The 12,780-nt window shown below is 32.2% G+C and overlaps 2 protein-coding genes across 2 annotated transcripts in view; one reads left to right on the top strand and one right to left on the bottom strand.

The window, feature by feature from the left end:
* Positions 1-12,780, bottom strand: part of GstE12 (Glutathione S transferase E12) — a 213,940-nt gene that overhangs the window by 83,624 nt on the left and 117,536 nt on the right. The gene's annotated exons all lie outside the window — the stretch shown is intronic.
* tor (torso) overlaps positions 1-12,780 on the top strand; it is a 50,199-nt gene that overhangs the window by 18,110 nt on the left and 19,309 nt on the right. The window contains exons 5-6 of the mRNA XM_065513820.1: positions 6,433-6,601; positions 11,242-11,408. Coding sequence (XP_065369892.1) covers positions 6,433-6,601; positions 11,242-11,408 — 336 coding nt within the window. The remainder of the gene's footprint in view (positions 1-6,432; positions 6,602-11,241; positions 11,409-12,780) is intronic.

Raw genomic sequence — 12,780 nt, 5'->3', positions numbered from 1 at the left:
ACTTTCTGGCATTATATGGATTTCGAGCCAAAATAACTGCTCATCGTTTGAGGCCAAGAACGAATCAAACCCATTTCGGATATACTGTTCTAAGGTGAAGTGTATCCCAGAAAGAACGTTCTACATCGATCGAAACCAATAGTAGTCGGACGGGGCAAGCTCTGGATTATAAGGCGGGTGAGGCAAAACTTCTCAACCACTTCATTCTAAATATGTACTTTATAACAGGTATTGTAACATGATTCAATTTTACGGTTTCATGTCAGGCCACATATTATGGGCGCCATTGCTCGCTTCAAACGAATCAGTTGCGCTCGGTAAAGTTTTCCTGTGATGGTCTGCTCAGATTTCAGCAGCTCATAATAAATATGACCCTTTTGCTGCCACCAAATACAGAGATATTTGGATATTTGGCTTTGGTGTCGATTCGGCTGGTTGACTGGGCATCACATACGAACTCTTACGCTTCGGGTTATCGTAGTGGATCCATTTTTCATCGCAAGTAATGATTCGGTGTAAAAATGATTTTCTTTTATAGATTTTTTTAAATTTTTTTTTTCTAAAATTGTGATTTTTTTTTTTGGATGTTTCTCCGTTTAATTTATAACTCAAAAAGGGCTAGTCGGATATTATTGAATTAAACTTAGAAAAGTTCAAATTTACATAGCTTTTCATCCGTTTATATATTTCGTTTTAATCGGTTCAGTAGTTTCGGAGTTATAATAACAAATTTTGTTTACGTGAAAATAGAAAATGTTTGTGTTTAAAAAAATTCATGAAAAATGGAAAACGGCAGAAATTGTTCAGGTTTATTGCTTTATCGCAAAGCCTGATATAATAGCAACAAAATGAGATATCGAACATAAAAATCGATTGATTCTTTTCGAATTTATTCACAACATAGTGAATTCGCGCATTTTCACAAAATTTTACTATTTTGTTTGATATACATAAATTTTGAAAACCTTTTCCCTAATATATATTGCGTTTTAATCGGCTCAGTAGTTTCGGAATTGTAATAACAAATTGAAGCCAAAAATTAATTTTTTACGTGAAAATAGCATTTTTTTATTTTGTTTTAAAAAAAAATCGTGAAAAATCGAAAACGGTAGAAATTGTTTATATTTATTGCTTTATCGCAAAGCCACATGTAATGGGAATAAAATGAGATATCGATCATGATAATCGATGGAATCTTTTCGAATTTATTCACAATTAAGTGAATTCGCTAATTTTCACAAAACACATGTAAAATTTACACTCAAAGTACACGCTTGTAAACACATACAATTTTGTGTAAATGAGCGAATTCACTTAATTGTGAAAAGATTTCATCGATTTTTATAATCAATTTTATCATCGCTGAACATAATTTTGCTATAAAACAGTCGTTTATAAGTTGCGCGAATCAATGACTGATTTTCAAAGTAAATCTGGAAAATTTGGTAACGTTGTTCAAGCGTCAATCTATTCATTATGATTTCCCAGAATATACTGATCATAAATGTCAAAAAGTAAACGCAGTATGTCACATGACACTTTGATTTGTAAGAGGAAGAGGGTTAGGTTGGGAAAATTAAAGATGTAAAGAACCGTTCGTCTCTTTTAATATCAAATTTCAATTTAAACAATTATTTAAATAGACTTAGGATGTTATGCAATGTTTGCACAAATATATTAATTAATATAGTATGTATACATACATATGTATTTATTTCTTGGGGCTAGCTAAAAATATTAGATTATTATTGATTTTATTAAACAAATATTTAATCTTCGTTGTAAAATTACTAAACATACATACATATTTATTGTATTTATTTATAATTATGTATAAATAAAGGAATTATATTATTATAAATTTGTAAACATTATCGATTCGATTTACGACATCAATCCCAATAAGCCTTTTTGCTGGAATTCAAATCGAAGCAAGTTTGATTTCAGCCTTGAGTCCAAGCAATTGAAGAAATTTTATTGTAAATATGTAGTTCCAAACTACTGAACCGTTCTGTAAGCTTTCAAACTATTGTTAGCAAGGGACGCTAAAGAAGCTCTTACTATCTACATCTAGAAACTTCACAGGTATTATTACAGACTTTTTTAAACATAATTATTTTCCTCGAAGTTGTAGTTTACGTTTTACCCCCAGTAACACGAAGTCTGGTTATGTTTTAACTAATAGTTATATTGACAGTTTTCATACAAAAATAATTTTAACCGACAGTATAACTATTAGTTAAGGCATAACCAGACTTCGTGTTAATGGGGGTTAATGTGATATTCAGTCCAATTATGAATAAAAAATTCTGCGGGAGTTTGTTCCCCGGGAGTTTTTTCCCATTGAATTTGAATAGGAAAAATGAGAAACGGGGAAAAACTCCCGGGGAATTTTTATTCATAATTGGGCTGATTACTATTGACTATGTACAGAACATAGTTTACGATACTCTATGCAGTCTTGGTTTTTTTTACTTATATCTCAGATCTTTAATAAATGATGTTGCTAGTTTTCAATATTAAAATTCTGATATACTGATGCCACATGATTATCTGGGGACACAAACACCATTAAATCAACTTCTCTACCTATATAAATGTGTCATCCTTAACTAGCTGTCTGAAATTTTAAACAAATACTCTCTGTTGATTGAAAATGCGCAATATCGTTCCATGATTTCACCTAGCCCCCATACAAATGTACCCCCGGAATACGCACAGTTTAAAAGGTTATAGCGGACCTCAATAGAATCAAGTCTCCTGGACCGGAGACTAGCCCGACCGTTAGAAAACCTTTTCAGCAAAGTATACCGTACCGGCGAATTTCCTATATGTTGGAAGGTTAGAAAAGGCTGAGGCTAACAACCTTGAAAATGATCGCCCAATAACAATTTGTTCTGATATTTCCAAAGTATGATTTACTGCTATACTGTGAAATATTTAGAGTCGAACAATTTACTTAGCGACCGATAGTACGTACGGCTTTCGTACCGTTTAGGCGTTCGATGGGGTGTGGCATGGTGCGCTCTTATCGAAACTTATTGCTCTTGGTGTCGGTAACGACTTCTCTCGTGCTTTCTCGAAAAACGCACTATACGAATTGTTGTAGATGGGATCTCATCAAACGAGTTCAAGACTAATTCAGAGGTACCGCAAAGCTCCATTCTTTTTCCTACTCTATTCCGTATTTTTCTAAATGTTCTTCTTAGTCGAACTTCCAATTCTACCTATTCTTTTTTAGATCGACATGTAAAAATTTTAAAGGTGAAATTTTTTTTTGTTTCCCATCCGATTTCAACGATTTTTATATTATTGGAAAGCGCTCGGCTTTGTCTTCCGAGTTATAGACATTTAAAAATTAAAATTTGGCATACCTTGGAACGCTTTTTTTAAAATATAGGGCGTACTTTTGGAACAAATGAACTCTAGTTAGACAACTAAATTACTAATAATATACAAAAGATTTCAGAGCAATATCAATTATGGATCCAAAAATAAACAATTTTCAATTTAAAATTAAAAAATAGTAGATTCATGCTGTTTTTTTTGCGAAAGATTTCTGTAAGGTATCTTTGCGGAAAACAATTTTCGAATATTTCGTAGGGGCCCTTTGGAATTTGACTTATTTTTCATAAAAATTTCAACTTTGGGCCACATGTTCTAAAATACCAAAGTTGGGATCAGAAAACGGAAAGCTGTTGACGGAAACCTTGATGTGTTCCCTATTTATCCCCAAAGTATTTTCCCAGCCCCGAAAGAAATGTGGATCCTATGGGCAAAGTTGTAAAAAAATTTTTTTCGGATTTTCGCTAAATTTTTAGGAATTGCGGGATTCCATTTGACCTTTTCACATGTTTTTTTACACTTTGTTATTTAAAATGATGATGAAACGTTGAAAATTTCATTGAGTTTTGTTAATAAATAAAGATTTTATTACATATTACATATTTATTGAGTTTCTAAAACTAAAATTTGTATCAACATTTTAATAGGATTGCAAATATTAGGAACAATTTGATCCAAATTTATTCCACACTATTTTTTTTTGTTTAGATAAGTTAATTTTTAGTGTTACAAGTCAACATCTCAATTATATTAAAAAATATGCCACTTTAAAACTTCGTCCTTCAAAAATATTGCACCTTATCATATTCATGAGAATTGAGTGTAATGTTCACTGGACAAAACACATCTTTCAAATGTCAAAAGAAGCATTCAAGTGCCTCGGTTTTCCTCACTTCATCTGATCTGCTTATTATTTACACCACTTATATCCGATCCAAAATGGAATACAACTCTCATGTATGGGTCGGTGCTTCGAAGTCTATTTTGGAGTTACTCGATCGAGTACCGGACAGGGTGAAGATGCTTATTGGTGACAGTAGGGTAGCCAGCTCTATTGATTTTCTGGAGAATCGTTGCAATTGTTTTTCACTGTTCTATTGATACTAAAATGGAATGTGTTCTGATGAAATTAGGGAACTTGTTCCCGATACCCGTAGTTCCTTAGGAAATACGTGTTCATTCGTGGTCGATTGCTCAGTGGATCACACAACACACTACAGAGAAAATTCGTTCTTTTGCCTCTGTCCTCCTTCCCATAACCTATTTTCCTAGTAGGGGTCAACCCCTGAGTGCTGATCCAAGACAAAAAAAAAACGAACGAACATTCATAATTAATTATAATAAATATCATGATGAAATTGGAAATAAACAAGTTGTATGTGAACCTTAATCATTCTACCAACTTTTGTGATAGACCCTACATAACCCGTATATCAGAAAAATATTTCATTTTCACATGTTAATGGTGGGTTTACAATACAATATAACACTCTAACTTGTTCATTTTTTATTTGTTTTAAATATAAATTGTTTGCTCTATATTTAAAACATCTAAATTTAGTTTGTTTTATTGTATGAATAATATAATAATTTAATGAACGATTATATTCTCAATTAATTGTATATACTATCTAGTAGATAAGTAATAAGATTTTGAAAATATTGTAATATTTTGTGTTTAAAAACATTTATTTCCAATGAAACCTATTAAATTAGGCATACGGTCGATCGTTCGGTCGGTCTGTCAATTAGTATAATTTGTTGTTATTAGTGTTGTAATATTATTTATTACATGCCCTTCACTACGAGTATCTATAACTAGAGGTAATAAATTCATCACGATACAGGTAGTTTTGGAAATTCTAGACTTTAAAAGTTCACCATCATTCATTTTCAACTGGAATAAAGTTATTAATAGTTTTTTTAAATTCGTTCTTGTTCCGGCTCATTGTGTTTAACAATGTTTTTAGTTGTTTGCGGTTAAGTCTGATGACGTTTTTTGTTTGTTTCGTTTTAAATCCCACTAATTAACAGCGTCATATACAATAGTTATTCAGTAATGATAGGAATAATAAATGTTTTTTTAAATTATTTAATTATTAAGTACACAGTTTAACATACGCTATTTATTGCTCTGGTAAGACATCCAGACAAAGAAAAAAAAAAGGAAATTTACAATTTCCAAATGCATTTACATGGAAAATAATTGTATTTTTCTCCGCTCTGTTTTAATAAAACCATTGCGAAATGAACTTAAGAATTTATTTGTATGGATTTTTATGACCACCAAAGAAAATGGATCGTCCTGTTGAAAACACGTGTGTCTATATTATCCAATTCAGGTTAAAATAAGTTGGTAGTCATCTTCCTATAGCGCTCGCCGTTGACGGTTCTCAAAGAAATATGGACCGATGATGCCGCCAGCCCAAAATATCCACCAAACAGTGACCATTTCGGGATGCATTTATTCACCACACTGCGAATATTTCTCTCGATAGGATTCTTATGGCGACCATAAAATAGGCGAGAAGCACGGAACGTTGCCCGAGCAGAACACCCATTTAGATAAAACTATTTTATAATTTATACGTGTTGTTGAACGCTATATCCGTCCATGGTGATTTGACAAAAGAATCTGAATGGCCGCGATCAACTGTCAAAGTCCCTATTGGAAGACCCTTTTTATATAGCTTGGGTCCTTATACAATTCTAAGACGATCTAGCTTTGCCTGCCAGGCTATCTTTTGAAGGCACGATAGGTATTAGAAGGAAGGACCTAGTGGGATAAAATTTCCCAAAATATTCTCTGTTGATCAGAAATGTTTGGTATTGAAAATGGGCGAAATCGCTCCAACCAAACAAATTTAAACTTATGTATCCAAAAATTAACCAAATATGTTGAACGATTAAAAAGATTTGAATCAAAATATATCCCAAGGTCTAAAATGCTAAAAATTTGAAATTTATTTTTTACACTTTTACGTTCAAAAATCACAAATTTAGTTTTCAATAATAAACTTGTACACATTCTGCATTATTATAAACATATTTTTAAATTTTTAATTTTTTGTTTTCATTATTATACAGCCACGCCAACTCTACAAACATCAATTAGAAAATTTAACATTTTCATCGGTGTATAAGGTGGGCATTAGGGCCAGTAATACGAAGAACATGAGAGAAAGTGGATTATTTTGGAAAACTTTTTCTGTACCATCCTGTGTCGTATGGCATAATTACAATTTCAATATTTGCGGTAAGTTGTTTTATCTTTATTTGTTTGTTTAATTATAAAAATAGCAAATCCTTTATTTTATTATTATAATTAAGTTTATTCCAAAAATATAATTCCGGGAAAAGAATGTATGTGATTTTAACAACTGAAAAATTCTTGCTAATTAGTGTGGAATATTAATATGTATGTATTAAAATAACTGAGGAAAATTTTGTTATTTTAAGTATTTTTAATTTTAATTAATAATACTGAATAATTACTGGTATACCATTCACCATGTGTGGTAATGAAGGGTATATCAAAAACGATAATGGTCCAATTTCGGGAAAATATTTGTAAAATATCAATTTTCTAAAATTTAAAAACAAAAAAATTACAAAGCATTAAATGCGGAATTTACAATAGATTACGTATCTTTTGAACACGGTTTTTATTTTTTATAACTTAGATGTGATTTTGAAAGGTTTACCCCCATTTTCTCAATCTCTGGTTATCGTTTTTCGTAACATTTTTTTGGATGAGAACTTTCAGTTTATCGTCACGATAAAAAATAACCAGAGATTGAGAAAATGGGGGTTAATCTGTCATTTATTCTCACTTAATTATTGAACATTATTGTGTGAACAAAGCGTCATATGCGGGAAGTTTTGCTTCACTTCTTTAATTTGAAAAAAGTGTAGCTAAAGCACAACGATTGCTCACAGAATCTTATGGTGAATGTATTTCATCGGTTTCAACGTGTGAGCGATGGTTTGTTCGGTTCAGAAGTGGTGATTTTTGACATGGAAGACAAATATTGCCCAGGCCAGACGAAAAAGTTTGCAGACCAAGAATTGGAGGCATTACTTCATTAAGATTGTTGTCAAACTCATCAAGATCTTGTAAAATCATTGGGAGCTACCCAATCAGCAAGTTCCAACTGTTTTCAAGCAGCAGGATTCAGCCAAAAACAGTGAAATTGGGTACCATATGAACTGAAGCTGAGAGACCTTGAAAGACGATTTTGTATGTCTGAAATTTTGTTTGAACGCTATAAAAGAAAATATTTTTTACACCGAATAGCGTAGGCGTATTTAGACGACTGTCGTAGTTGTAGGCGTATTTAAAATTCAATTGTATCGTGAAAAATTTTCGACTACGCCAAAGAATCATATTGTAACAGATTACCTAATTTTATTTGATTCTGATGCAGCCTGTTATAACAACTGTCAAAAATCACAGCTGTTTCAATTACGATAACCCGAAGCGTAAGGATCGTATGTGAAGCCCGGCCAACCAGCCGAATCGACACCAAAGCCAAATAAATATCAATGGTAATGCGCTATATTTGGTGGGGCCAAAAAGGGAACCTGTGATTTGGCCGAAAAACGCCCAGACATGAAACCGTAATATTCCATCATAACAATGCTCGGTCACATGTTGCAATAACTGTTAAAAACTATTTAGAATGAAGTGGTTGGGAAGTTTTGTCTCAACTTCCTTATAGTCCATACTTTGCCCCATCCGATCACTATTTGTTTTGATCGATGCAGAAAGCTCTCTATGGTATACACTTCACTTCAGAACAGATTATCCGAAATTGATTCGTTCTTGGCCTCAAAAGATGAGCAATTCTTTTAGCGTGGAATCCATATGTTGCCAGAAAGATGGGAAAGGTCATAGCTAACAAAAAAAATTCCACATTTTTAAGTCATACACCCAAAAATTTGCTAAAATTTAAAAAAATCTCAATGCGATTATGGATATTTATTTGTTATAATTGAAAAAAAAGTGCTAATACATCTAAATCTTCTAAACTACTGGTCTGATTGCAAAATGATGTATTAACGAAGATAAGGCTTTAAGAAAATTATATTTGTGACCACCCTGTTAGAATACCATTGTCAAAGTCAACACCACCCTGTTGGAATACAATGTGAGTTATAGGGTGTCAAATTCGACCACCTCTGGTTAGGAAACTTGCTCAAATATGGACAGTTTTTAGTGATTGACCAGCTGTTTGGTAATAGGGTTTGAGACCAACTTGAGAAAAAAAAATATTTCACAAATTTATCGATTTTTAAACCAAAATGTCCAACTTTTTCGTTTCAATAGGTTGAAATGCACTAAAAGAAATTGACTAGAAGAAATGAGTACTAAGTAGATCCAACCTGTCGCATACAGATATTCAATAAGGACATACAGTCTACTTTCCGATACCTCAGATAGATCGTTTAGCATCTATAAAGAACCGGACATTCACAGAGAATGTGGGCAACTGTGACCTCCACCTTCACTACAGCTGCGTCAGTAACTGTTGATTAGAAGTTAAAGACTTTTAAGCGTACTTATCGACTCTCCTTTCGAGCTAATGATCTTGCTCCTTCCAGTTTCTATTCAAAAGTTTTATAGTGCAGAAAAACTTATACTTAAAGCTTTCAATACAAAAATTCTCAAAAATACGTAAATTTATTCAAATATTGCACAAATTCATTCATTAAACTTTAAAATATTGCCATATTACTCGGTATTTATATATTTATCCACTTTTTCCGGAAATCCTCCCATTAAAGATTTTATAGTTGCTTCCGTTTCCTTTTTGGACTTGCCTCTCGTGATACAAAATTGACATTATTGTTTGAATTATGTTCTTTTGCCACATCTACAAATGGCTTGCCACACAAGAAACTTCATGGGGAATTTAGTTTGTTTTTTTGTTCGGTATTGTTCTTGAAAATTACCTCGTCCATTAGCCACATACAAATCTTGACCCATAAATTTTAAATAGTCTGCCAGTGCATAAGTTTCATCATCCATCACACAACAGGTGTACTTTTTTTTATAAAATTTTACCAAAATTTTTTTCGCACGTTCTTTTGCTTCTAATTTCTTTACCGCATTGCGATCTGAAACTTTATGAACTTTATACGACTTCAACCCAGCATTAGCTTTTGGTGCTTTTCTGATAGAAGGCTTCGGTGCTCTTCGAAAGAGTTGTCCGACTTCTTTTGCATTACCGATATCTGTTTCCTTTCCAAACAATATACATTCCTAAAACACCCTCTGTTGATAAGGTTTATTTGGACAATATCGGTCCATTGATACAGAATCTAGCCATTTTGTATTACATTTTTGGTCACTGCATTGCCGACTACTGCATTACCAAACATCGGAGAATACTTCAATGATTTCAACTAGCCCCCATACAAATATCCGCCCAGAATATTTTGACAACATTTTTGCACAAATTAGTTCTAAGCACTCTGAAATTATACTGTATAGCACTGGTGCGCATTCATATTGTTCAGGTTACACGTACACAACCCGAATGTAAACAATAGAGCGTAAGAGAGAGTAAAAATACAATTATTTCATTGAGTTGCTTGATGTTGTTGGGGATATTTAGGCCCTAATTTTGTAAATCACGTCACAAAGTGATATTTATATGGAAAGCAAAAACAAAATTTCAAAAATTTGATTTTCCAAATTTCAAGCGTTCATTTGCCTTTCATAATTTGAAAATTTTGTATATAAAACAAAAACAAATTTTTAAAATTTTTGAAATTTTGTTTTTGCTTTCCATATAAATATCACTTTGGTGACGTGATTTACAAAATTAGGGCCTTAATTTTTTACCCATTTTTTTTTGCTTACTACTGCTTTAAAGTATGTATTGTAAAAATCGAGCAACGTTTGTTCCTTTCAAGGTCCCCCTCCGAAAAAAACTTCAACATTCATAATTGTCTTATAATAATTAATATCGTAATGAAATTGAACATAAACAAGTTGTATATAAACCTAAATCTTTCTACCAACTTGTATGAGGATCGGTCCATAATTGATCCTACCCCCCATATAACCGCTATATCAGAACATATTTTATTGTAACATTCGTCACAGCCGAAGATAACACTCTTCCTGTATTTTTTTATTTTGATTTTGACATTTCTAGGAAATATAAAATTAACATTATTGCAATTTGAGAGAAAAACCTTCACATCGAAATTGTGTGTTTATTCCTGACCTTGAGTGGTTGTTTATAACAACAGTATGGGTACTCATTTGGGGTCTGGTTTTGGGAAATACAAAATAATTTTCTTTCGCTTAATAATTCTTAAAATTAATGCTATTGTCACCATTTGTTGTTGGAATGAAACTTGCCAAAATATGATTTATTTGTTCATACGAACTGAATGAATTTCTGTGACATGGCTGAATGCTTTTAATTTATGTTAATTATAATAACACTCAATTGATTATTTAAACAAAAAATTAAAATAACTGAAAATTATTATTAAGTATTTACCATAACACATATTTAATTTAATTAATATTAAATCAATTTGTTAGCAATTTGTTAGCAAAAACCACAAATTGAAGAGGCGCTAAAAATAAACAAATTCAACAGCTGTAAATGTTTGCAATGAATATTTGTGTATAAAAAACCAACATAATTATTTATTTAATTTAAAATGAAAGTGCATACACGCGTATTTAATCTAAAATTCTACAAAATTTTAAATGAAAACTTTCAAAATTTAATAAATTACTAAGGCTTTTTTGGTTGTAACTGAAATTAAATTTTAAACTTAGTTTTACTAATCTCTAACGGAAATTTTAATATATACATTCATACATATTAACACCATAGTAATAATTTGTTTTTGTTTGTTTTTTTACAGCACCTGAAGCACCTCAAAATTTACAGGTAGACCAAATTGCTTTGGATGAACATATTTATTCATTGAACGTTAGTTGGCTATTGCCCACACATTTGCCAGACAATTATACGCTTCGTATACAGGATTTATCACTACAAGGAAAAACAACTGTTTATGAACTTTCCAAGGTAAGTTAATTATTGCTGCAGATGAGCCATACGAAATTCTTGATAATTTAAACAATTCAAGTGTTTTCTTGTACATTAGGGTGGCCCCATTTGTATGGAGGAAAAAGTGTGTTGAATGTCGATGTTCCAAACTAAAATTATTTCTCAAAATCTTTGTTCTGGCGTCAGTATTTGGTGAGCTGGATGAAAGGATTAAAAGAAAAACATTTTTTTTTTCATATTTGTCGTAAAGAAAACATACATATGTATGAAATATTAGTATCATGTGAAAGTTCTTTGAAAGGCGCTTTCATTGTCATATCTGAATTATTGTGCAAGTCCAAAAATATTTGAAATTTTTGTCAAAAGTTTCCTAGCCAAAATAACTGCTGATCTTTTGAGGCCAAGAACGAATCAAGTCAATTTCAGATACTCTATTCTGAAGTGAAGTGTATCTCAGAGAAAGCGTTCTGCATCGATCGAAGCTAATAGAAGTCGGACAGGGCATGGTCTGGACTATAAAGCGGGTGAGGCAAAATTTCCCAACCACTTCTTTCTACATAGTTTTTAACAGGTATTTCCACATGTTCACATGATGGAATATTATGGTTTCATGACTGGCTGTAGGTTCCCTATGATAGTCTGGTCAGATTTCAGCAGCCCATAATAGATGGCATCATTTTGCTGCCTCCAAATACAGAGAATTACCTTAGCGCCAAGGATATTTGGCTTTGGTGTCGATTCGGCTGGTTGGTCGGGTTTCATATACGATCTCTTACGCTTCGTGTTATTGTAATGGATCCAATTTGCATCGCAAGTAATAATTCGGTGCAAAAGTGATTTTCTTTTATAGCATTCAAGCTGCATTTCGGATATGCAAAATTGTCTTTTAAGGTACCCAATTTCCCTGCTTTTGAATAAATCCTGCTGCTCGCAAATGTTATGCAATTGCTGCTTGAGTAGCTCCCAATGATTTTGCAAGTTCTTGTTGAGTTTGACAACAATCTTCATGGAGTAATGACTACAATTCTTGGTCTTCAAACTTTTTTTGGTTGGCCTATGCGATGTTTGACTTCCGTGGCCAAATCACCACTTCTGAACCACACAAACCATATCTCCTACGTTTAAATGGGTGAAACACATTCAGCATTAGCTTTGGTGAGCCATCGGTGTGCTTTAGCAGCTCTTTCTTTCTAATTAAAGAAGTAAAGCAAAACTTACCGCATATGACGATTCGTTGATACAAAATTCTACATTTTCGAATAAAAAGAAAACGTTTTTTTACACTATAATGTTCAATATAACTAAGTGAGAATAAATCACAAAATATGTACCCTTCAAAATGACATATAAGTTATTAAAAACAAAAACTGTGTTTAAAAAATTCAAATAA

Source organism: Calliphora vicina, chromosome 5, assembly GCF_958450345.1.
Source record: "Calliphora vicina chromosome 5, idCalVici1.1, whole genome shotgun sequence".
NCBI lineage: Eukaryota > Metazoa > Arthropoda > Insecta > Diptera > Calliphoridae > Calliphora > Calliphora vicina.
Note: the sequence above shows the minus strand (reverse complement) of the source record. Positions and strands in the feature narration are given on the sequence as shown.